Source organism: Panulirus ornatus, chromosome 50 (genome assembly GCF_036320965.1).
Source record: "Panulirus ornatus isolate Po-2019 chromosome 50, ASM3632096v1, whole genome shotgun sequence".
In the NCBI taxonomy this organism is placed as follows: domain Eukaryota; kingdom Metazoa; phylum Arthropoda; class Malacostraca; order Decapoda; family Palinuridae; genus Panulirus; species Panulirus ornatus.
In genome coordinates, this window is record NC_092273.1 from 4,248,677 (window position 1) to 4,272,618 (window position 23,942).

The 23,942-nt window shown below is 38.8% G+C and overlaps 2 protein-coding genes across 9 annotated transcripts in view; one reads left to right on the forward strand and one right to left on the reverse strand.

The window, feature by feature from the left end:
• The window catches only part of Tfb1 (transcription factor B1), a 44,019-nt gene extending 25,566 nt beyond the window's left edge, over window positions 1–18,453 (forward strand). For all 7 annotated transcript variants that reach the window (XM_071691164.1, XM_071691165.1, XM_071691166.1 and 4 more), the window contains 7 exons: window positions 742–985; window positions 2,617–2,767; window positions 5,359–5,503; window positions 7,403–7,546; window positions 9,869–10,019; window positions 12,919–13,097; window positions 16,338–18,453. In XM_071691164.1, the coding sequence (XP_071547265.1) occupies window positions 742–985; window positions 2,617–2,767; window positions 5,359–5,503; window positions 7,403–7,546; window positions 9,869–10,019; window positions 12,919–13,097; window positions 16,338–16,451 (1,128 nt within the window). In that variant the 3' untranslated portion in view covers window positions 16,452–18,453. The remainder of the gene's footprint in view (window positions 1–741; window positions 986–2,616; window positions 2,768–5,358; window positions 5,504–7,402; window positions 7,547–9,868; window positions 10,020–12,918; window positions 13,098–16,337) is intronic.
• Window positions 18,454–18,551: 98 nt separating this feature from the next.
• The window catches only part of LOC139764517 (uncharacterized), a 44,145-nt gene continuing 38,754 nt past the window's right edge, over window positions 18,552–23,942 (reverse strand). For both annotated transcript variants that reach the window (XM_071691162.1, XM_071691161.1), the window contains exon 3: window positions 18,552–22,102. In XM_071691162.1, the coding sequence (XP_071547263.1) occupies window positions 19,304–22,087 (2,784 nt within the window). In that variant the 5' untranslated portion in view covers window positions 22,088–22,102 and the 3' untranslated portion in view covers window positions 18,552–19,303. The remainder of the gene's footprint in view (window positions 22,103–23,942) is intronic.

Below are 23,942 nucleotides of genomic sequence, written 5' to 3' on the forward strand. Positions count from 1 at the left end.
TAAGTATTTCTCACATACATTCTTCAATTCTTTATTAGAATCAGACTTTTTGGTTGTCAAGAATAAGTTTGGTTGTATATTTCTCAGGTGTTTATTTTCATTTTAGCATAAGTTGATACAAAAGAATTACTAGAGGCAGAAAAGTGCTGAAGAAATAAATGTTTTGATTGCATGAAGCTGTGATTTACATGAAAATAGCAGCATTAGGTTGTAAAGAAGTTTCTTTTCAGCAGTTGGACTGATTCTGTCTCTTAACCATGAGAATTTTTAGAGTTCTTTATGATGTGGCTGCAGCTAGTGTTTATATTGTAATGATATAGCTGAGACTGTTCAGGTCGTTCTAAAATCCTTTGTTTAGGATTTGTCAAAGTCATTTGTGTAGTGTATGATAAGAATAAGTGCAGAATAGTATTACCACAAATTGTCTAATTATATTATGGATTTTTGTCAAATATTTTTTTAAATTGTACAGACACTTAACTCTGGATTTTCATACTTTAAATTTTTGGAGACATGATAAAGGCAGCTTCACTCTTCATTGATGAAACTCACATTTTAGAGCTCTGGGTATTAAAAACTAGAGTGCTTTATGCTGGCCTTGTTTGATGGATTTATCTTAAAAACATTGAATTTTATAAACGTTAATCAGCTGTTTTTGTCTAGCATTTCATTTAATTTTCAAGAAAGCATTTGTTACTTTTTGTGCTTACTATAGGTATTTTAACTGTTTTCTGTTCTCAGGCTGACATAAAACCTCAGACTGATGGTAATAATGGAAAAGTACAATACAACTTGACTCCGGAGATTATGTCTGCCGTGTTTAAAACCTACCCAGCTGTAAAAAAAAAGCATGCAGAATATGTCCCACATAGGATGACGGAGTCAGAGTTCTGGACTCTCTTTTTTCAGTCTCATTATTATAGCGTCCATACAACCAGCAGGACGGAAAATGTCTTCTCTGAATGTTCAAAATATGATGATAGAGGTAAGAACTTTTTTATTTTTCCATAGTGATGACAGTTAACCTATTCACTGCAGCTGGCTAATTTTAAGGGCTGCTCCCGTGTGCAGCAGTTTTCGGAAAACAAAAAAAACAGTTACGTATATGTACCAGTCAAGGTGAACCTCTATTATTCAGAGACCACATATACACCAGCCACAGTGAATGGGTTGAATTAGAAATAGAATATTGGGGATTAACTGAATACCATGGACAAGAATCAGTAGTTTTCTAACTTATGAAATAGTTTTGTGTAGATAAAAGATATAGTGTTTGCAGTGAAAAACAAGGCTTGTTTGGGTGGCTCATTGTGTGACTTTTAACACACCCTTGACAGTTACAGAAAAAGTGGCAACTTGCAGCAGAATTAAATCCACTCATTATAGTACAAATTGCATTTTATAAGTTCAAGTTTTGTAGATGTGACCTAGTGAGAGAAATATTGATGTTAGGAAAGCATCCATTTTAAGAACTCATTACAGTTCACGTTTCTTGCATCATAGTGATCCCATGAATGTTTCAGGTGATGTGCTATTTGTAATGAGATGCAGATAGTAGAAAATAATAAGAGAAGTAGTGACCCTTCAAAGAACTTGCAAGTGCGACACAGGAATATGGAGATTATTGTAATAGTTTTTGCTTTAGACATATGATGATAGTGCTGCTCCAGTCCTGCCTTGTAGGAGCCATGCCCATTTTTGAAAGTATTTCTCATTTTTAATCAGTTGTACAACTTGGAGCTTCATATATATGGAGACTGAATTCTCAGGTTTGTTTTCTGTTTCTTTTAGATTTTAAAGCATCACTTCAAGGATTGTGACATTCTTTTACAAAGAAACTCTAAGAATGTTACATATGGTTATCCCTAGTGAGAGGGACAGGTAATGCTGTTCACATATCTTCTGTTATGAACAAGATATTGGGGCTAAAAATTCACCTCTTTTGTATTATCACCTTGTAAAAGGAACAGAATAAGAAGCCAACCAAAATTTATCCTTAAAAGCCCTTTGCCTCACTATGTTGGAAAAAATGATTTTATTTGTTTATGATTGCCCAAGACCCATTTTCCAGGAGCTGCTGCAGCTCCAAGGCTGAGCTGTTTCCAGTAGCAGGGAAGTGATAGGCTCCTTCAGAGCGAGAAATTCTTTGAGAAGACTGTACTTGTGATGATACAGCCTTGCCCAGGGTAACTTTTCACTCAGGGTGTCATCTCACACAGAGTTTGGTAACATATTGGGAAAAGCATTTCAGTAAATGTGTATCCATAAAGAATTTATGTATTGCATATGATTATACTTATGATCTTGCTTGTTGGATCATGCATTGGACTTGTATATTATTTGTATTATTTTTCATTCTTTTTGAATGCTAAAGTGACGTTATTCATAAAATTTTATAAATATAAGATCCAGGCATGATTGTAAGTACAAAGTTGAAATAGCTCACTCATAGTGCTTTTTACTGCTGATTATTCAGCATTATAAAGGTTCAGCCCAGCTGTTGCTGCTAAACCTCCAGACCATAAGAAAATAGTGAATACTCGTAGCTGGGTTTATTGTGTTCCTAGACTGTATGTGTCTACTGTTCTCTGTTGTTAAATGAAGCTTACTTTTCAGAATGGAATCGTGATGTCACCTCAATAAAAAATGATCCATTGTATGATTTAAATGATATATATGAAGAAAAACCCATGTCAGTGGATGGGGAGTTAAGGGTTGCAGGTGCTAAAGCTGGGAGTAACATCATTCATGCCACCATGATCAAAAGGTAGGTTATTTAAAACTTGCAGATGTTTTATGAAATTTGTGTTTGATTGTTATGGCACCCAAAGTAAAAACAGTTCTTGAATTTTTAGCCATGACACATGTACCACTCATATGAAGAAAATGAGATGTTATGACCAAGAGGTAATGGAGTTGCTTAGAAAAGACAGAATAATTGCAAAGTAATTTTTATTTATACCTAACCCAGGATCCCTTTCTAGGGAGTCCTGATGTTACCCAGAACTCTTCCCAGGAGCTCCTTGAGCTCCAAGACTGTGCTACTTCCAGTGGCACAGAAATGATGGACTCCTTTGGAATGAGTTCTTTGAAAAGACTTATTCCCAGTGATACAGCCGTGCTAGAGTTGACTTCATTTGTGTTATAACTTAGAGCATGCAGAGTTCAGTAACACTAGAGAAACTAATTTAAAGCAAGGAACAAAATCCATTTTTTTTCCGGACATGAGTAAAGCAAAAAAAAAAAGAAAATTAAGAGATAAAAGTATATGAATTTGAAAATGACCCTGAGAAAACTGTGAAATGCTAATCAACCAATATAAGTTGGTTTTCAGGTGAAAAAGAAAGAATGTGTAGATAATAGAGTACTTTATGGCGATGACATGCATGTCCTTAGTAACGTATTCGAAAGTGACTTGATTGAAATGAGTAATCAGCTTTGAGCACAAGATGATAAATTGATGGAATTCTTGGTTATGTTATTGTTATCATTGTTTTTATTATTATTATAATTATTATTATTGTTATTATTATTATTATTAATTATTATTATTATTATTATTATTATTATTATTATTATTATTTTATTTATTTTATTTATTTTGCTTTGTCACTGTCTCCTGCGTTTGCGAGGTAGCACAAGGAAACAGACGAAAGAAATGGCCCAACCCACCCCCATACACAATGTATACACACACACGCAAATATACATACCTATACATCTCAATGTACACATATATATACATACACAGACACATACATATATACCCATGCACACAATTCACACTGTCTGCCCCCATTCACTCCCATCGCCACCTCGCCACACATGGAATACCTTCCCCCTCCCCCCTCATGTGTGCAAGGTAGCACTAGGAAAAGACAACAAAGGCCCCATTCGTTCACACTCAGTCTCTAGCTGCCACGCAATAATGCCCGAAACCACAGCTCCCTTTCCACATCCAGGCCCCACACAACTTTCCATGGTTTACCCCAGACGCTTCACATGCCCTGATTCAATCCACTGATAGCACGTCAACCCCGGTATACCACATCGATCCAATTCACTCTATTCCTTGCCCTCCTTTCACCCTCCTGCATGTTCAGGCCCCGATCACACAAAATCTTTTTCACTCCATCTTTCCACCTCCAATTTGGTCTCCCACTTCTCGTTCCCTCCACCTCCGACACATATATCCTCTTGGTCAATCTTTCCTCACTCATTCTCTCCATGTGCCCAAACCATTTCAAAACACCCTCTTCTGCTCTCTCAACCACGCTCTTTTTATTTCCACACATCTCTCTTACCCTTACATTACTTACTCGATCAAACCACCTCACACCACACATTTTCCTCAAACATCTCATTTCCAGCACATCCACCCTCCTGTGCACAACTCTATCCATAGCCCACACCTCGCAACCATACAACATTGTTGGAACCACTATTCCTTCAAACATACCCATTTTTGCTTATTATTATTATTATTATTGTTATTATACTTAGTTGCTGTCTCCCACATTAGCGAGGTAGTGCAAGAAAACAGACAAAAGAATGGCCCAACCCACCCACATACACATGCACATATACATACCTATGCATTTCAATTTATACATACATGTACATACACAGACATATACATGTATACATATATACACATGTACAGATATCTAAAACACTTCACTACCTCCAGTTTTTCTCCATTAAACTTATCTCCCAGTTAACTTGCCCCTCATCCCTACTGAACCTAATAACTGTGGACTGGCTAATTTGATAATTCACAGTGTATTCATTTCACATCCCCACATTTTTATCAGTAGAGCACCCATTTGCACGCTCTTCTATTCTTTCACCTCATCTCAGGTATCCTCCTACTCCTGGTCCTGTTCTTTTATTTTGTCTTTCTGTTCATTCCCTATTGCTATATACATTTTTGCGATAATCTACCTTTCATCTTTTGCCTCACTACATATGGTGCAGTATGCAAATATCCACTTCTTATGCTAACAGAGTTACTGATGCAGAAATTTTTCCAAATGCCATGATCACTCTGCATAATTACATCTCATTTCCTTGCATGTTGTTCTCTCATACTTATACCTTATATCACTGTAAGCAAGAAAAATACATCAGTTATTGGAGCTGGTTATATTCAAGTGTAGCTAGATATTACCACTCTTAAAAATAAAGTTTTAGTTGTGATCATATTAATGAATGTGATATAGGATCAGTAATATTAAGCAAACTTTTTTCCAATAAAGGTCCCTGACTTTGAAACCTCTCCAAAAACAGTTGTCAACTCATTTGTAAGAAAAATCTTATTAGATTACCAATATGGATTTACCGACAAATATATTCCAGGTTTAACCAGCACAGCCTCAACATTATTAAAGCACAAACTTATTCTGAAAAGGAAAAGGTGTTAGATGAACTAGCTGCTAAAAACCCAAATGGAATTCCCAATGGTGAAGCAAACCAGGATGTTCAAGTACAGAAGAGTAAAAAGGTTAGTATGACTTTTCCACATATATTACAACTAGCTTAGACTGCTTTCTCTTTGCAATGTTCATTCTGTGACATATGATATTGTTGTATACATAACCATGAATCCACTCCATGAGTCCATCTAGCATGCTTCCCATACAGGTATATTCTTCACCTGTCCCTCTTTCCTTTGAGTCCTTCCAGTATCCTCCCTTCACTGTAAACCTCACTGTTCGTCCTTTTACCAGAATGCATCCAACCCCAATCAAGAGCAACTCATGATTTCTTGGTAAAGTCTCCATGTGGTTGAGCATCATTTTGTCAAAGACACTGCAGACCGACCCTGTCTTAGGGTATGATTTTCCAACCAGCGCTAGCCTGATGGGGGAGATAGCAAGAGTCTTAGGAACTAAGTCACAAGCTTATGTAGGACATTGATATGGATGCTTCTTTAAATTGTTAAGTCATAAAAATCTGTGCACATGTATTTTATTTATTTGTCTCATTTATCAGTCATTTCATAAAACTTGTCTTGTTTGCATGAACTGAAAGAGAAGACTGATCAATCCATTTTTATGAAAAGGAAATAGTTTTAATGACCTGTATCAATTTAAATATTTTGTTTTTCTCTCACAGGTATGATTATATGTCTCACATGTGCATGTTTAAATTTCATATTCACCCTAGTGAAGGAACTGATGTTACTGTTAATGTGCTGATGAAAAAGAAGTGATGTATTCCCAACTTCTCACATCTTGCAGGTTTCCTAAGTTCCACATATCACATAAGATTTTACTTTTGTTTATTTAAAAGATTTAAAAGTAAACAGTATAAGTTCATAGAAATATTCTGCAGAGTAGAAAAGGTCTTTGTGTGAGGGGTGCACATGGGATAGAATGAACAGGACTGATCAGGCATAATGAGGCAGTGTGCCATCACTGGACTGAACCAGGCTGTATAGATAAGTTTAGGTAAAACATGGTATAGTTATTAGTGCTTGGCTGTGGATTGTTTTTGTACATCATGCATTACAGCTAAAGAGTTGTGGCAAGTTATTCACTTGCTCCTGATTTGTCCTTGCAGGGATGTGAGAAATAGGTAGGTATGATTTTTTTTCTTGAAATGTGTTCGCTATTTCCTACACAAGCTGATATATATAACGCACCAAAACCAGAAACCCCTATGAACAACCAAACCCCCAGACCATTCCATGGTTTCTCGTCACCATTTCATATGCCGTGGGTTAGCCTCCTGACAGAGTGCCACCCCTTGTATGCCATATCACTCCAATTCTTTCTGTCCCATTTAAACTTCTCACCCTCCTGCATTTTCATGCCCTAGTAACATAAGCCTTTTTGGCTGTTTCTATATTGAGCATTGCACAGTGAGGGAAAGTTTCATATGAAGTGGCATATTGTTCCCAACATAGTACATTTTTTTTTCCAGAAGGTATTGTGATTAGTTGAAGTGGTTTTAATGGTGCATAGTGCAGATGTTAGCATTCTGACTGACAGTCTAACTGGCCCAGGTTCAGATCATGGACTGAACAGACAGGTCATAGTTAAATCAATTGTTCATTGTCCATTTTGGGGATAGTCAGTGATTGGGTAGTTTATCATAAGCTGAGATGTGTTTATGTATGTTTGTACTTAAACAAAGTTGAAGGAAGTAAAGGTTGAGAGATAGGACAGTGTTAGGGTAACACTCTCTCCCCATAACACACAAACAGTAATCACAAATAGTGATTACAATGGGGCTTTGAGCCAGGGTTCATCCCAACAACTTTGAGATAAAGGTTTCCAGAGGAAGCCCTTTTTGTTTATAATGGGGGCATGGGCCAAGATGCATGTCTCTTTTTATGTTGTAAATTTTTTCTCAGCATGTATGAATTTGTAGAAATGATTTTTTTTATGTATAACAGGCTAAGTTAGAAGAGAAAATAGTTTACCATGACCTAGAGGATTCCAACAACGTGGAAACATCTTCATTAACCATCCACCAGAGAGACCGCTACCTCACAGGACCTACGGAATATACTTCCATCCAGAACCTACAGCCACATCAGGTCAGTCTTTTTAATGACAGTTTATGTTAACTATGATCTTCAGTAAGTGTATGATGTATCACTGTGATATTTACCCATTATTGATTGTAGGTGTTTATTTTACAGTTAAGCTTATTCCAGAGACCAGGGTGGTATTTAAAGTTTTGTGTTAGAATAGTCACAGGAAGGGCTTTACATTAACTTTCATACCCCTTGTTAGTTCAGGGAAGTATATCCAACATGTCTAAGGTCTTATATGCTTGGCCAAAGATCATTTTGAATTATATTCCTTGCACGTGGGAAGGTGAGAATGTTATCTCGGAGAGCAAAAATGGGTATGTTTGAAGGAATAATGGTTCCAACAATGTTATATGATTGCGAGGCATGGGCTATAAATAGGGTTGTGTGGAGGGTAGATGTGTTGGAAATGAAATGTTTGAGGACAATATGTGGTGTGAGATGGTTTGATCGAGTAAGTAATGAAAGGGTAAGAGATATGTGGCAATAAAAAGAGTGGTTGAGAGAGCAGAAGAGGGTGTGTTGAAATGGTTGGAACTCATAGAGAGAATGAGTGAGGAAACATTGACAAAGAGAGTATAGGTGTCAGAGTTGGAGGGAAGAAGAAGCGGGAGACCAATTGGAGATGGAAGGATGGAGTGAAAAAGATTTTGAGCAATCAGGGCCTGAACATACAGGAGGGTAAAAGGCGTGCAAGGAATAGAGTGAATTGGAACGATGTGGTATACCGAGGTTGACGTGCTGTCAGTGGATTGAACCAGGGCATGTGAAGCGTCTGGGGTAAACCATGGAAAGTTTTGTGGGGCCTGGATGTGGAAAGGGAGCTGTGGTTTTGGTGCATTACACATGACAGCTAGAGACTGAGTGTGAATGAATGTGGCCTTTTTTGTCTGTTCCTGGTGCTGCCTCGCTGGAGGGAGGGATGATATTTCGTGTGTAGCGGGATGGCGACGAGAATGGATGAAGGCAGCAAGTATGGATATGAACTTGTGTATATACGAATATGTCTGTGTAGGTATATGTATGTATATGCATGTATATGTGCATGTGTGGGCATTTATGTATATACATGGGTATGTGTGTGGGTTGGGCCATTCCTCGTCTGTTACCTTGCACTGCCTTGCTGACACTGGGGATAGCAGTTAAGTATAATAGATGAATAAATAAATAAAGTGTAAAATAGCTAATTGTAAATTATGCACTATGTAATTATGGAGAAGAGGAGGATAAAAAAATACTTTCAGAAGAGACCTCTTAAAAGTAGTTAAAGTTATGGGTTCAAGGGAGCTCTGTATGGTGGATGATATCAATGGATAGGCATGGGTACATGGTCAGAAGAGTAAAAGCTAAGAGTGGGGTCCCTGGTAAAAATTAGAGTTGAAAGGATACAAAGAGTATGTAATAAAACATGTCTTGATGTTACTGATACATGTTTTCATTGTGAGGATGTCCTTAAATGCACATAGGATATGTATAGAAAAGACAGAATAAACATGAGCATAGTTGATATGTGTGATTAAAAAACATTGTAGGTAGTTTGCATATGAGGTTTATTAAAGGGTTAGATGGGAGGTTCTCACATTAAATAACAGGAATTCATTGGTTAGATATCTCTGACACCCTCAGGAGGCTGGCTATGACAAAAGTTTCCAAAACAGGTGAACTCCAGTGCCACTTTGTAGCCTTTAGTGCCTTACACTTAACAGGCCACTGGTGGAGGGCAATGCTAGTACAGTGTTTCCAGAGGCTTCTTCCTGATAATCCTATTGACTCTGATGCCTGTTCCCTTCAGGAACTCCTTTAAGAGGAAGGCCATGACAAGTTTCCGTAACTGGTGAACTTCAGTGCTGCTTCTTAGCCTTTAGTGCCTTACCCTTAAAGGCCACTGGCAGAGGGCAGCTCTAGTGCAATGTTTCAACAGGCTCCTACATAGTGTTCCTACTGACTAGTTGTACCAGATATGTCTGTCTAATGATCCAACCTACTACTTCTATCTTCAGTATTGCTCCAACCATTTTGTCAAAAAGCAGGGCTAGTGCATAGTCCTTACATCAGGAAAATCTAGAGTTATGAAGGCTGAGTTGCACTAGTTAAGTGGTGTCAAGTGTTGTTTGTGACAAGGAAGGATTGTATGTTGGTGGACAGAATGCCGGCAATCCATGTGCAGGTGAGGCTGAAGAAAAGACAGCTACCTCGATCAGAGTGCAGCTTGACAACTTTTGAAATGTGGGCTCAATATGTAGCCAACTAACCTTTCTGATATGCAGGAAGTACTGGTGATATACCTCCCAGGTAAATATATGATTTAGGAAATTTGCTTCTCAGGTCTCAACCCTACATGAACAGCTGTCATCTTCAGTTGCTAGGTGGTCTCCAAACTTACACAACAGCCAGGACCCAGAGGCTGCATATCGATCCTTACAACACTTTAGTGAAATGTGTCGTAAAGGAAGATCCAGTGTAGGAGTTCGTTCAGGTTGGTAGAAGCATGTACATATTTCATTGAAGTAATTTTGTCAGTTTCATTAAACTTTATTGGTTATGCACAGTGTCTTAGCAGACCATTGTCATCCATTAAAGTTCTGTCATGGAAGAATTTAGAGTATAGTTGACTTTTTTCATTACCACATGCATGTTACACCCTCAGATGATGATCTGCCAAGTGTCGTATTCAGTTGTCTCCCCTTATGTGTTTCTCCATTTATCTCTTATTGTGCCCTTTATTTATGGTGTTTTCCTGCTTTTCCAGATCTGTTTTTTGTGCTTTTTTTTTTGTTTCCTATGCAGGCAGGTTATAATGCATTTAGCTAAACTAGCTTCGAGAATTACTAGCACGTATTTCTGTGTTATTATTGGCACATAGACACAAGGTTTTTTTAGATGGTCAGCAACTGATTTTTTGGGAGAGTATCTGCATGCAAAACCTTGTTTTTGATTGAAAAAAAAAAAAAAGTGCAAAAGGTGAACCAGGTTACAGGAACTGGTACTGTAGTTGCTGTTATTCCTGATCTACTGAAGGAATTTTCCAGATGGAATTGTATATGTGTATCACTGATTACATTGAAATTATATTAGAAAAAAAATCTCCAGGATTCTGATAATCAACAGGGACTTCATCAGGCTCTTGAGTTGGTCAGATACAGATTCGTTATGTTCATCGTGACTGATTGCAGGGTATTGATGATAAGACACAGTGAAGGAAAGTCTAATCATGAAAATCTTTAATAGAACTTGCTACTGAAATCAGCTTGTGACAGTGATGGGGGTTCTCGGCACTGTGCTAGGTGAAGATGTTGAAGAAAGGAACTCATAATGAGAAAATTAATAATGATTATAATGAAATGTCAATAATGATGATGATGATGATGATAATGATAATAATAATAAAAAGTGTGGTTGAGAGAGCAAAAGAGGGTGTGTTGAAATGGTTTGGTCATGTGAGGAAAGATTGACAAAGAGGATATATGTGTCAGAGGTGGAGGGAACGAGAAGCAGGAGACCAAATTGGAGTTGGAAGGATGGAGTGAAAAAGATTTTGAACGATTGGGGGCTGAAGATAGAGGAGGGTGAAAGGAATAGAGTGAATGGGAACGATGTGGTATACCAGGGTGGATGTGCTTCCAATAGATTGAACCAGGGCATGTGAAGCGTCTGGGGTAAACCAATGAAAGTTTTGCGGGGCCTGGATGTGGAAAGGGAGCTGTGGTTTCAGTGCATTACACATGACAGCTAGAGACCGAGCGTGAACGAATTTGGCCTTTCGCTACCTCGTAGGGGAGGGGGATGCTATTTCATGTGTGGCAGGATGGTGATGGGAATGGATGAAGGCAGCAAGTATGAATATGTAATTGTATATATATGTATATGTCTGTGTATGTATATGTATGTATACATTGAAATGTAATGGTATGTATATGTGCATGTAGGCGTTTATGTATGTACTTGTACGTGGGTGGATTGGGCCATTCTTTCGTCAGTTTCCTTGCACTACCTCGCTAACGTGGGAGACGGCAGTTAAGTATAATAAATAAATGATAAAAATAAATAAACAATGATAATAATGATAATAGAGGAGAAAGCATACTACCCATGTATTCCCTGCATGTTGTAGAAGGCAACTAAGAGGGATAGGAGTAGGGTCTGGAAACCCTCCCCTCCTAATTTACTTTCTAAGAGGAACAGACAAGGGGGCCAAGTGAGGATTTTTCACTCTAAGGTTCGGTTCTCTCTTCTTAACATTACCCCACTAGTGCAGGAAATGGCGAATATGTATGAAAAAAATTATAATGGTAGTCCAAACTATTCAAACATATGGATAGGATACCTGAGGAAAGGGTAATGTATAGGGTATAGACATCACAAGTGGAGGAAACCAGGAAAAGGGGGAAACCAAGGAGTTGGAAGGATGGAGGGAAAGTTGCTTTAAAGGATCAGGGCCTGAACCTGCATGAGAGTGTGGGGCATGCAAGTGATAGTGAATTGGAGCACTATGCTATTCTCGGGATGATGTGCAGTCACTGGGCAAACCAGGGCACATGAAATAGTGGGGCAGAACCATGGAAGGTTTGTCGAGTCAGGTTTTATGGACAAAGGGTTTTGGTATCTGCATTATACATCACAGCTTAAGAGTAGGATGTGAGTGAAGGGATCCATTTGTTTGTCTGTTCCTGGCACTATTTTGATAATGTTGAAAATGGTGAACTTATGAAAAATTATGATAATGATAATAATCAACGGTTTATTAAAGTAAAAGAAAGGCAGAGAGAAGAGAATTTATGAATGATAGTAGTTTAATGGTGCATCAGAACAGAGAGTGGATGTGAGTGAGTGGGGCCATTTCTTCAACTGTTCTTGGCACTACTTTGCTAGTGTGGGGAATAGTGAACACATATGAAAAAGTGACCATAATGATAATCAGCCAATTAATAATGTAAATGAAAGAGAGGCAGAGAGAAGTGATTAATAATAATAGTTTAATGATGCATCTGAACGGTGAACTTTACACCTATCTCTGGGAGGAAGATTTTATATTAGTGGTGAAAGACTTGGACAGTTGAAAGAGCAAAATACAAATGTTTTTGCATTCAGTCTGTGATCCACCTAGTCTAATTTATATTGTACTGTAGTTTTCCATATTTTTTCCAGTTGGTTGTAAGTTTTAGGCAAATATTGGTTATCCATTGTATCTGATAATCCAGTACCTTCCTGTCCCCAGTTAAATCAAATGATCAAGACTATGTAAGGGATAGGGCCCCATAGATGAACTAGTATGCTTATTATTGGTAATTAGATGGTATGACTGTTAAATATGATTTTTGATATACTTTAAAAAGCAGTGCTGTATATCATTGGTACAATATTATGACTATTTTCAGGGGACCAGTTGCCAGGCAATTTGCACAAGGAATTAGGTCAGGTTTATAGTAGTGCTGGAGAACTTCTTCGACATTTCTGGTCATGCTTTCCACCAAGAACTCCACAGTTACAGGAAAAATTACACAAGATGCATGAGACACTTTGTCGATACCACAGTGTAACCATAAGACCATTCCAGGTAAGTGCCCATCTTTCAAATATAGATTTTCTTTTCCTTTGCTAACTACTTTGATATTAACTACTTGAGTATAAAATATATTTTTTAGTTTTATGGGAATACCTGGTTTAAAAAGCGAGATATACATAAGTATACTTATGTAAGTAGGAGAGATGGCCAGAGAGCGTTATTGGATTACGTGTTAATTGACAGGCGTGGGAAAGAGAGACTTTTGGATGTTAATGTGCTGAGAGGTGCAACTGGAGGGATGTCTGATCATTATCTTGTGGAGGCTAAGGTGAAGATTTGTATGGGTTTTCAGAAAAGAAGAGTGAATGTTGGGGTGAAGAGGGTGGTGAGAGTAAGTGAGCTTGGGAAGGAGACCTGTGTGAGGAAGTACCAGGAGAGACTGAGTACAGAATGGAAAAAGGTGAGAACAATGGAAGTAAGGGGAGTGGGGGAGGAATGGGATGTATTTAGGGAATCAGTGATGGATTGCGCAAAAGATGCTTGTGGCATGAGAAGAGTGGGAGGTGGGTTGATTAGAAAGGGTAGTGAGTGGTGGGATGAAGAAGTAAGAGTATTAGTGAAAGAGAAGAGAGAGGCATTTGGACGATTTTTGCAGGGAAAAAATGCAATTGAGTGGGAGATGTATAAAAGAAAGAGACAGGAAGTCAAGAGAAAGGTGCAAGAGGTGAAAAAAAGGGCAAATGAGAGTTGGGGTGAGAGAGTATCATTAAATTTTAGGGAGAATAAAAAGATGTTCTGGAAGGAGGTAAATAAAGTGCGTAAGACAAGGGAGCAAATGGGAACTTCAGTGAAGGGCGCAAATGGGGAGGTGATAACAAGTAGTGGTGATGTGAGAAGGAGATGGAGTGAGTATTTTGAAGGTTTGTTGAATGTGTTTGATGATAGAGTGGCAGATATAGGGTGTTTTGGTCGAGGTGGTGTGCAAAGTGAGAGGGTTAGGGAAAATGATTTGGTAAACAGAGAAGAGGTAGTGAAAGCTTTGCGGAAGATGAAAGCCGGCAAGGCAGCAGGTTTGGATGGTATTGCAGTGGAATTTATTAAAAAAGGGGGTGACTGTATTGTTGACTGGTTGGTAAGGTTATTTAATGTATGTATGACTCATGGTGAGGTGCCTGAGGATTGGCAGAATGCGTGCATAGTGCCATTGTACAAAGGCAAAGGGGATAAGAGTGAGTGCTCAAATTACAGAGGTATAAGTTTGTTGAGTATTCCTGGTAAATTATATGGGAGGGTATTGATTGAGAGGGTGAAGGCATGTACAGAGCATCAGATTGGGGAAGAGCAGTGTGGTTTCAGAAGTGGTAGAGGATGTGTGGATCAGGTGTTTGCTTTGAAGAATGTATGTGAGAAATACTTAGAAAAGCAAATGGATTTGTATGTAGCATTTATGGATCTGGAGAAGGCATATGATAGAGTTGATAGAGATGCTCTGTGGAAGGTATTAAGAATATATGGTGTGGGAGGAAAGTTGTTAGAAGCAGTGAAAAGTTTTTATCGAGGATGTAAGGCATGTGTACGTGTAGGAAGAGAGGAAAGTGATTGGTTCTCAGTGAATGTAGGTTTGCGGCAGGGGTGTGTGATGTCTCCATGGTTGTTTAATTTGTTTATGGATGGGGTTGTTAGGGAGGTAAATGCAAGAGTTTTGGAAAGAGGGGCAAGTATGAAGTCTGTTGGGGATGAGAGAGCTTGGGAAGTGAGTCAGTTGTTGTTCGCTGATGATACAGCGGTGGTGGCTGATTCATGTGAGAAACTGCAGAAGCTGGTGACTGAGTTTGGAAAAGTGTGTGGAAGAAGAAAGTTGAGTAAATGTGAATAAGAGCAAGGTTATTAGGTACAGTAGGGTTGAGGGTCAAGTCAATTGGGAGGCGAGTTTGAATGGAGAAAAACTGGAGGAAGTGAAGTGTTTTAGATATCTGGGAGTGGATCTGGCAGCGGATGGAACCATGGAAGCGGAAGTAGATCATAGGGTGGGGAAGGGGCGAAAATTCTGGGGGCCTTGAAGAATGTGTGGAAGTCGAGAACATTATCTCGGAAGGCAAAAATGGGTATGTTTGAAGGAATAGTGGTTCCAACAATGTTGTATGGTTGCGAGGCGTGGGCTATGGATAGAGTTGTGCGCAGGAGGATGGATGTGCTGGAAATGAGATGTTTGAGGACAATGTGTGGTGTGAGGTGGTTTGATCGAGTGAGTAACGTAAGGGTAAGAGAGATGTGTGGAAATAAAAAGAGCGTGGTTGAGAGAGCAGAAGAGGGTGTTTTGAAGTGGTTTGGGCACATGGAGAGAATGAGTGAAGAGGGCTTGACCAAGAGGATATATGTGTCGGAGGTGGGGGGAACGAGGAGAAGAGGGAGACCAAATTGGAGGTGGAGGGATGGAGTGAGAGAGATTTTGTGTGATCGGGGCCTGAACATGCAGGAGGGTGAAAGGAGGGCAAGGAATAGAGTGAATTGGAGCGATGTGGTATACCGGGGTTGACGTGCTGTCAGTGGATTGAATCAGGGCATGTGAGGCGTCTGGGGTAAACCATGGAAAGCTGTGTAGGTATGTATATTTGCGTGTGTGGACGTATGTATATACATGTGTATGGGGGGGGGTTGGGCCATTTCTTTCGTCTGTTTCCTTGCGCTACCTCGCAAACGCAGGAGACAGCGACAAAGTATAATAAAATAATAAAAAATAGTTTTATGTGATTTGGTTGTTTCATAAGCATCGAGAGTTTACACCAGTGGATGTTTCTGTGAAATAGAATGTTCGTGTATTATTTCCATCAGTCACATCATTTGAGGAAAAAAATGAATAATTGGATTTCTAAGGCCAGATAAGTCACCTGCTTTTCATTCATGTCTTCTGTTCTTGATGCTACCTAAATTGAGAATGCAAGCAAGCATAAGATGAAAATAAATGACTGACTTTGGATTAGATTTGGTATGGAAAATTGAATTTTCATCAGTGGTTGAGTTTGATTACCTGCATTTTTCTCTTTTGGAACTTAACGCTATTAAAGCATTATTTGTATTATTGAGGGAAGCATGTAAGTGGAGACTCTTTTGCCATGGCCACCCCTTGATGAGAGTTTGTGGAGAGGACATCAAATGTATATAGATAGATAGCACATTAGGTTAGCTTATATAAATATTATAACAAGTTGTATGTAACCATTCCATTCAGGAGACAGGACAGTACTTTATTTTGATTTACCAAAAAAGTTAATAGTTTTCTTCTTATTTCAGGAAATGGCTGTAAATGACTATAACTGCAATAGCAGCATTCTAGATCATCTTATAGAAATGTTTAACATTGCCAATACCAAGTTTGAAAATTGGAAGGCGCGAAACTCCAGGTGAACTTTTATAGGTGTGTTTAGGAATTGTTTATAACTTTATATGTGAATGTAATGATTTTATACAGTCATGAGCAAAGGGACTGACTTCTACCTCACCAGTTGACTAGTGGTGTTTTACATAGCCCAAACCTGAACAGATGTAATATACATTGTTTTGGAAATACAGAGTATCAGAGACAAGATAATGAGCAGAAAATTTATCCTCGTAAGAATTTCAGTAGCTGGAGCCTGATTGCTTTGCTCCATTGGAGAGTATTATGGGTCAGTATTGGGTGACATTATAATAGTAACCTCAGGTTTTTGCACATAGGATTTTGCCCTAAATGTTACACCACAGGTTCCCTTCGTGAACTTTGAGGGCCAGAGTATCCTGGTGAAGTCAATTATGTCATCTTTTGTACTGTATATGATATAACAGTATTTGGGGGATATTTGAGCTGAGGTTTTGTATATGAGAGCAAGACTAATCTGTCCATCTGTGAGATTAGACTGTGTTCTGGGTATAAATCACATTCTTGATAGTACTCATTTTCTGAAGATTCACCCGAATTTATTTGTGGTAAACTAGGGTAAAGGTAACTAGCTCAGATCAAGTGAAACCTTAACAGTGTATATCCATGGTCATTTTTAAGATACAATGAATTTTTTTATGATTGTCAGACATTGGGCATTTAACTTGAGTCCATCCCAGTATGCATTGAAAGAAAAAGTTTTTAATAGGGTCAAGATCAGCTTTAGTATCCAGGTCCTGATGACCACTTGATCAGCATTTTAAGAAAAACAAAGTGGAAAGTCACAATCATGATATGTTGAAAGAAATATAAATTTTAGAAATTAATTTATAGCTGGGGTTGGGGACCCTAGTTCTGGAGGACTGATTTCCACATAAGGTGCATGCAAGCACATAACCCCCTAGGGTAGACATGAATAAAGTCAGAGACAATGGGAGCTCCAGCAGTTAACCTAATGTATGAGCATAATCTAGAACATAATTTCATAACTAATTTTCATTTTAGATGTAGCACAAGTTCATCACTGTGCAACTCCTTGCCACATTTAAGAAAGTTTTACTTATACTGTTGAAATACTGATCTGACATTTTTACCTAAGAGGAAATTTATGTGGTACCATTTAGACAAAAGTTAGCACTTACACTGAGATTATGTACATATCTAAAGATAGTATTGAAGAAATTGGAAACTAGTGTCATGGTGTTAACATATACGGTATGACCTCCTTGACCTGTAATTTCAGTAAGGTATGACCTCCTTGACCTGTAATATCAGCATGAGAACAAAATATTTGGTACATTTCATGGTAAACTAATAAAATTTCTTTGTTATACTACCCATCTTGTATATGACAGAATGAGTTCACATTTTGTATGAGCAGTTAAGTAACAGCTTTGCTAACAGAGTCCAGCATACCACTTAAGAAAAAGTTATATACTTGATAAATTACTTGGTATTGGCTACCTTTGTGTTTAGTAATATCATGGGTGTAGAGTTCAGACTGAAATGTATTGGACTGCAAAAAGATTTTTGGAAAAAGCCTTCAGTATAAGAATTGGTTGTGCATGAGAATGTTTTCGGTAATGAAAAGTAATCAGCAAAATCTCAGTATTGATGAAATAATCTTATTCATCAGCTATTGTGAAGAGCTCTAACTCTACTGTTTCATAGAAAGATTATTGACTAAGCATTAAAGAAAGACTCACTTGCCCATCTCCTGTAGCAGACATTTGACATACAAACTGTCAAGGCACCTTAATTTTAGCCAACAACAAAGTGTCTGTATGACAACCCAGTGTAGTCTTCCCTTACCCCAAGACACTATCCTAAATATTTTAATAACACTCAATTATTTTGAGAGTTATTTTGCCTTGTTTTGTTAAAAGTAATTTTTAAAGAAATATGATAATAATATTTTTATAGAAAAATTATACCTGTACATACAGTTTGTATGAAAACTGCCTATAAATTAATAAATTACAAAAGTTGTCATGCTTGTCTTTGCTTTGCACTTACTAGTACATTTAGTCTCCCAAGATCTGAACAAGCAAGAATTTCACATCAAGGATTTAGACAAATTATTTACAGCATTTGTAATTATTATAATGTATATTTCATTATTATCAGTATTCCTCTTTATAGCATACTAAAAAGTGATTCGTGTGAGAAACTGCATTAGTTGCTGACCGAGTCTGGAAAAGTGTGAAAGGAGAAAGTTGGAAGGGTCTTTCCTAAGCTACATGAGCTATGAATTATTCATAAACATTAATGGTTTCTGATAAAAATGGAGATGATGCAAACAATTCTTTCCTAGAGCAATGGTCAGGTAATGATGTTGTTTCTATGCTACTTATAAAGGGCAGTGGTTTATGAGGAAATATTGATGTTTATACTTGTGGAAAGTTTAGAAAAGATGCTATGAACAGGAAGAACATAAACCCAGATATTGTTTTTTATGGCACAGAGAGTGATGGCTTGTTATCTGGGTGAACCAGGCATAGTACAAGAGATAGAGTAATTTATGTACAATAGATTTAAGCTATGTATTGTATAATGATTCATGCGCAATACTGAATATCTTATCTAATACAAACTTCCACTAGGTGCACAGTGGTTGCACACTAACACCTGACATCTTATACATGAAAAAATCTCATTTGGCGACTGGATATTTTATCTCCTGACACCAATTATCATTAGTGTACTAGAACAAACTTTTTGAACCACAAATTTTTCAACGCACTGCACTGTGATCTACTTAAGACAAGGTTCAGTACATTTGAAGCTGAAAAGAAAAAGACAAATATGTTTTCAAGAAAAAAGAATTATATGAATCTTACATTCAATCATGTGTAAATCGGTATATTGTTATCTTGTGTTTATTTGGACTACGGATTTCCAGCAGTGAAGTATGATGCTGCAAACAGTGTTTAACAAGGTATTTGTTCTCAAAGAATCTGGCTGAGCACACACCACAGCCATACTGTGGCCTTAGGAAGTACAGCAAACCTTTATGTCGAGATCCAATGTGTCCACTCAAAGACTCATTATCACAAAATTTTACCCGGCAACTGTTGCAACGGAACATACGCAGTGGGGAGTAAAGTTTCATGTTTGTGAAAGGTGATGCATCAGATCCATTCTCTTTATCTGTAGACATTTGATCTGGGGGCTGTGCTCCATTTCCTGCAGCCCCAGCACTAGGTTGTTTTGTGGGTGGCAGGAGCTGAGGAACATGTGGGACAGCTACAGGTTTTGGTCTCCGGAAGGTCCTTGTTGCAGGTGTAGGGATGACTTCACGCTTTGCAATTTGAGAGCCCTCAATGATCCGCTTCTTGGTATCATCAACAATCTTACTAGCTCCAGCCAAGAGGGTGCTTATTTCACGATCCCCAATATTTTCTTTATCCCTCTTCTTGAAAGCTTTTCTGGAGCGAAAACCTAGGCCTAAACGTCTCCTCTTGCGCTGAGCACCAGCCTTTTCATTCAGGTCCATAAAATCAGCTGCTGACAAACTATCAACACGAATAGGAATTATTCTTCTAGGTTCAACACAAAGCTCTTGGTGTTGCTGCTGCTGTAAGTTCTGTTGATGTTGCATTTGGTCATTCAAGTGTTCAGGAGTTGTCTGCTCTGGTGATTCTGGCACAAACACTTCCTCACTGGTTACAGGTGGTACACTGAAACGTAATTCACGTTTAACACTTAGCCTCCTACTTAGTCCACTTTGATGACGTAAAATTCCTTTGCTAGGTGACGAAGGTAACTTTTTATCTGGTAGCTCTAAATCTTGCTGAACTTCCTGCTGTGAGTGTTGGTCATCTTTTGAAGGTGATGGGAGAGGAGGCATTGGTGATCTGAATGTCCTCCCATGTGATGACCAAGTAGCATCAAGATTAAGGGCCTCTACACTTCGCCTTACATTTTTGGAAAGTGTCATTGTACCTAATTTACTACTCAGTCCTGGTGTGGAAGTGACGCCAGGTTCAAAAGTTACAAGCTGAGACCCATCCCCAGGTGACATGCTCTTCAGGGACTCACAACTGGCTCCACTGTAAGGCTGGAACTTAGTCTTTATCATGTCTTCATAATCAGAGAGATGTAGCTGTTGCATGTGGTACAATAATACTTGTTCACCAGTTTTTCCATGAGGAACTTTTTTAACACAGAAGGGACACTGGATCCCAACAGCATCCGACATGATGCAACTGTTCTTCTCCAGTATTTCAATTACAGATGCCCTGTGAAAGTCAATCAAATGTTTAGGCAGAACACATGTATTGAAAAATTGTGCTTGACAGATAGGGCAGAACTGAAGCTGAATCTCTTTACAACGATTTTCCACCATTGAATTTAGTTCCTCTTTATGTACCTTATGTATGTGACTCCCTAGACTTTTCTCATAGCTAAAATACCGTGGACAAAAGGGGCAGAATATGTTCCTTGGTTGATGACCAGCATAAGAAGCTAATTTAGTTGCTAGATCAGCTAGCACCGAGCCATTGAGGGGACTCGTCACTTGTGGACTTTTAATATAAGGAGAGCTCATTTCAACATATCCTGGAGATGGTTGGTGTGATGGAGTATGTGGTTCTTGGAATGAACGCTTTAAGTCGTCACATTCACTATCACTTAGAGAGTCTCGTTCTTCACGTGCTCCTGACCACAGCTCTATGTAGCTATGATGAAGACATTTAGACCCTCCTCTTCTTGGAGTTGATGGTGCACTATTACTACTTCCACAGATAAGAGCTTTTGAAAACTGCTTATGGGAAGAGACAGAGTGCAAGCTACATGGCAGTGGAATATTCATGTATTTTGGCACAGTTGTATGGGACACTGACGAAACAAGAGTACTTGGGAAAGCTGGTGTACCTTGAAGGATAGGAGGAGCAGAGTTTGGTGGCAAAGACTTGGAGGGTTGAAGGCCCTGTGTTAATAGTAACTGTCTTGAAGGACTGTTACATATACACAGAGAGCTTACTGGTTTTTGCTCCTGCTGTTGGTGATACTGGTGGACAGGTAAGAGGTTAACATATCTGTGTTCCTGTAGTGCATGGTGGGCAGAATACTGATAAGACTGTGTCTGTTGATTTAGTTGGTGACAATGTTTGGCAGCACCAGTACTGAGTGCTCTTGGCCGAGAAGTCTGGCCATTACATATGCGACTAACCACTGCTGACTGAGTGTGTCTTAGTGGCCCATTCCCCACATCAGGTAGAGAGCTTGGTTGTGGAACTGGCCCATCTTCTGCTCGCTTTCCAGCAGTGGTGATAACAGGAACATGAGCCACAGCACTCCTTAGGGTTGTCGTCTCTTGATTCCCAAGCTGGGTTGGTTCTTCCTTAAGGGGCCATGATGATGTGGACAATGAGGTGTAAGGTTTGGTAAAAGGCCGATTGACAATGTGTGCCACATTCGTTGTGAAATTTCCTGGTTGTGGCTGATGTGCTCTGATGGAGGTCTGTGTCTTCTGCTGATCATGAAGATGAGTTTGGTCATGTTGCAGCTGCAGATTCTGGAGATCAGCAATGTCCTGATTGATGTTGGCCAGGACCTGAGATAGTTCAGCCTCCATGACAGTCTCACTACTGCTGTTGCCAAACACTTCATCCATTGTGGTCATGTGTCCTCAACACATCTGCAACAAAATGTTATCCTTATGATTCAAAAGTATTTATACTGTGTATGTGAAGTGTGAGCAATAATACATTAATTAACATGCATGTACACTCATATATTTAATGCACAAAAAACTACTCATACAATATTTAAATGTATCTCTGCACCAAAACAGTAAATGTTGGTAATTAAGACTAATATAATTCTTGACTGCTGGCGGTGACCTAGAGTCTTGATAAAGAATACTCAAGGTCGTTGCCCTCTTAAAATGATGTACAGTATCCACCGAAATCCTTGCCCGCCTCCCCATACATTTTCAAAGGCGATTTCACGCTTACATTTTAAGTACTATTTTATCTCTCCTTTGACCTTGATTACCATATGAGAATGGAAGTGGTAAAGTTGCTGAAGTATTCTAGGTCTATGCTTTGGGTCTATACGGTCTTGAGCTCCGAAACGAGATGAGGCACTAATGTGTTGCAGAAAGCAGCTGCCTGATAGTTCATTCCAGTGCCCAGCTAGAGAATAAATGTGAGTGGATGCAGCCTTTCTTCGTATGCTCCTGACGCTACCTCGCTAACGCAGGGAACCGCAGTCAAGCACGAAAAAAATATTTTTCAGTGACGACTCTCATGGCCGTTTCATACCATTTTCCGCATGATCCGGAGGCAAAATGGGTAGGTGTGGATGGTCAGTAACTTTATTTGCAATAGCAGTGCGAGGAGCTGCTCGACCTTATGTGATCTTATCAATGGTCTACAAAATCTCGTGATACCTGTATATGTACTAAGCACTTTGCAGCTCTTTTGGCGCATCTGTTTTCCCCTCGATACGTTGTTCGACATCCCTCTTCCTCATGAGCAGCAGGTTGCCTATAAGCTTCCCTCTGTTCAAGGTTGGTGCGTTCAGGAAATGTGCTCTTGGGAATGTTATGCAAATGGCGTCATCAGATTAATACAAATGTTCGTGTTCTAGAAGGGATTGTCCATAGTTTAGTTTTACAGAATGTAGACAATGGTGGTGTCATGTGTGGAGCCCGCTTACTCCTGGGGGTGACTTTCATCTTGACGTCATATGATTCACCCGGCCGTTACACATTTGAAAGCTGCACCCTCGTAATCTCAGCCAACAATTCGTAGTACTTGATAAAACATGACGACATACCACCAGAATACACAACTTTTCTTCAAACGCAAAACAGCAAACAGTTCGATCGTAAACACGAGGAACTCGCGTTCCAGCAATCCAAGTTACACATTATATATATATATATATATATATATATATATATATATATATATATATATATATATATATATATATATATATATATATAAAGAAAAGATTGTTGCTTGTAGGCAGATTGGAAACTGCTTCCACAGCACTGTCCTAAAGTAAGGTGCCATTAAAGATGTACGGTAGTAATAACGTAACCAAAAACTAAAAATACATGAATTTCTCTAATAACAATTATCATCATACATTAACAGGTGTTTTCAAACACCTTCGAGACGTTTTGAATATCTAATTACGTAAGGACTAATGAAACCTGCAGCACAACAATTAATTTCTCCACAACCAAGTTCTTTTCCTGGCATGGCAATTGAGGGTATGTAATGTCATAATTTTCTTAAAATATACAAAGGAGAACATTACAGTGATACGATGATGGGTAAGGCTCGGAGGCAAGTACAGAGCGTACAGTAATCATCGGAGCCAAGCAGCAAGTGCACCCACATGACTCATAAACTGCCAGAGTAACGGTCGGCCACCACCCACCATCACGCCAAGCCGACCGGGCAGTCTGCACTATGTTGAGGAATGAAAAAAAAGAGTAATGGACTTCTGTACACATTATG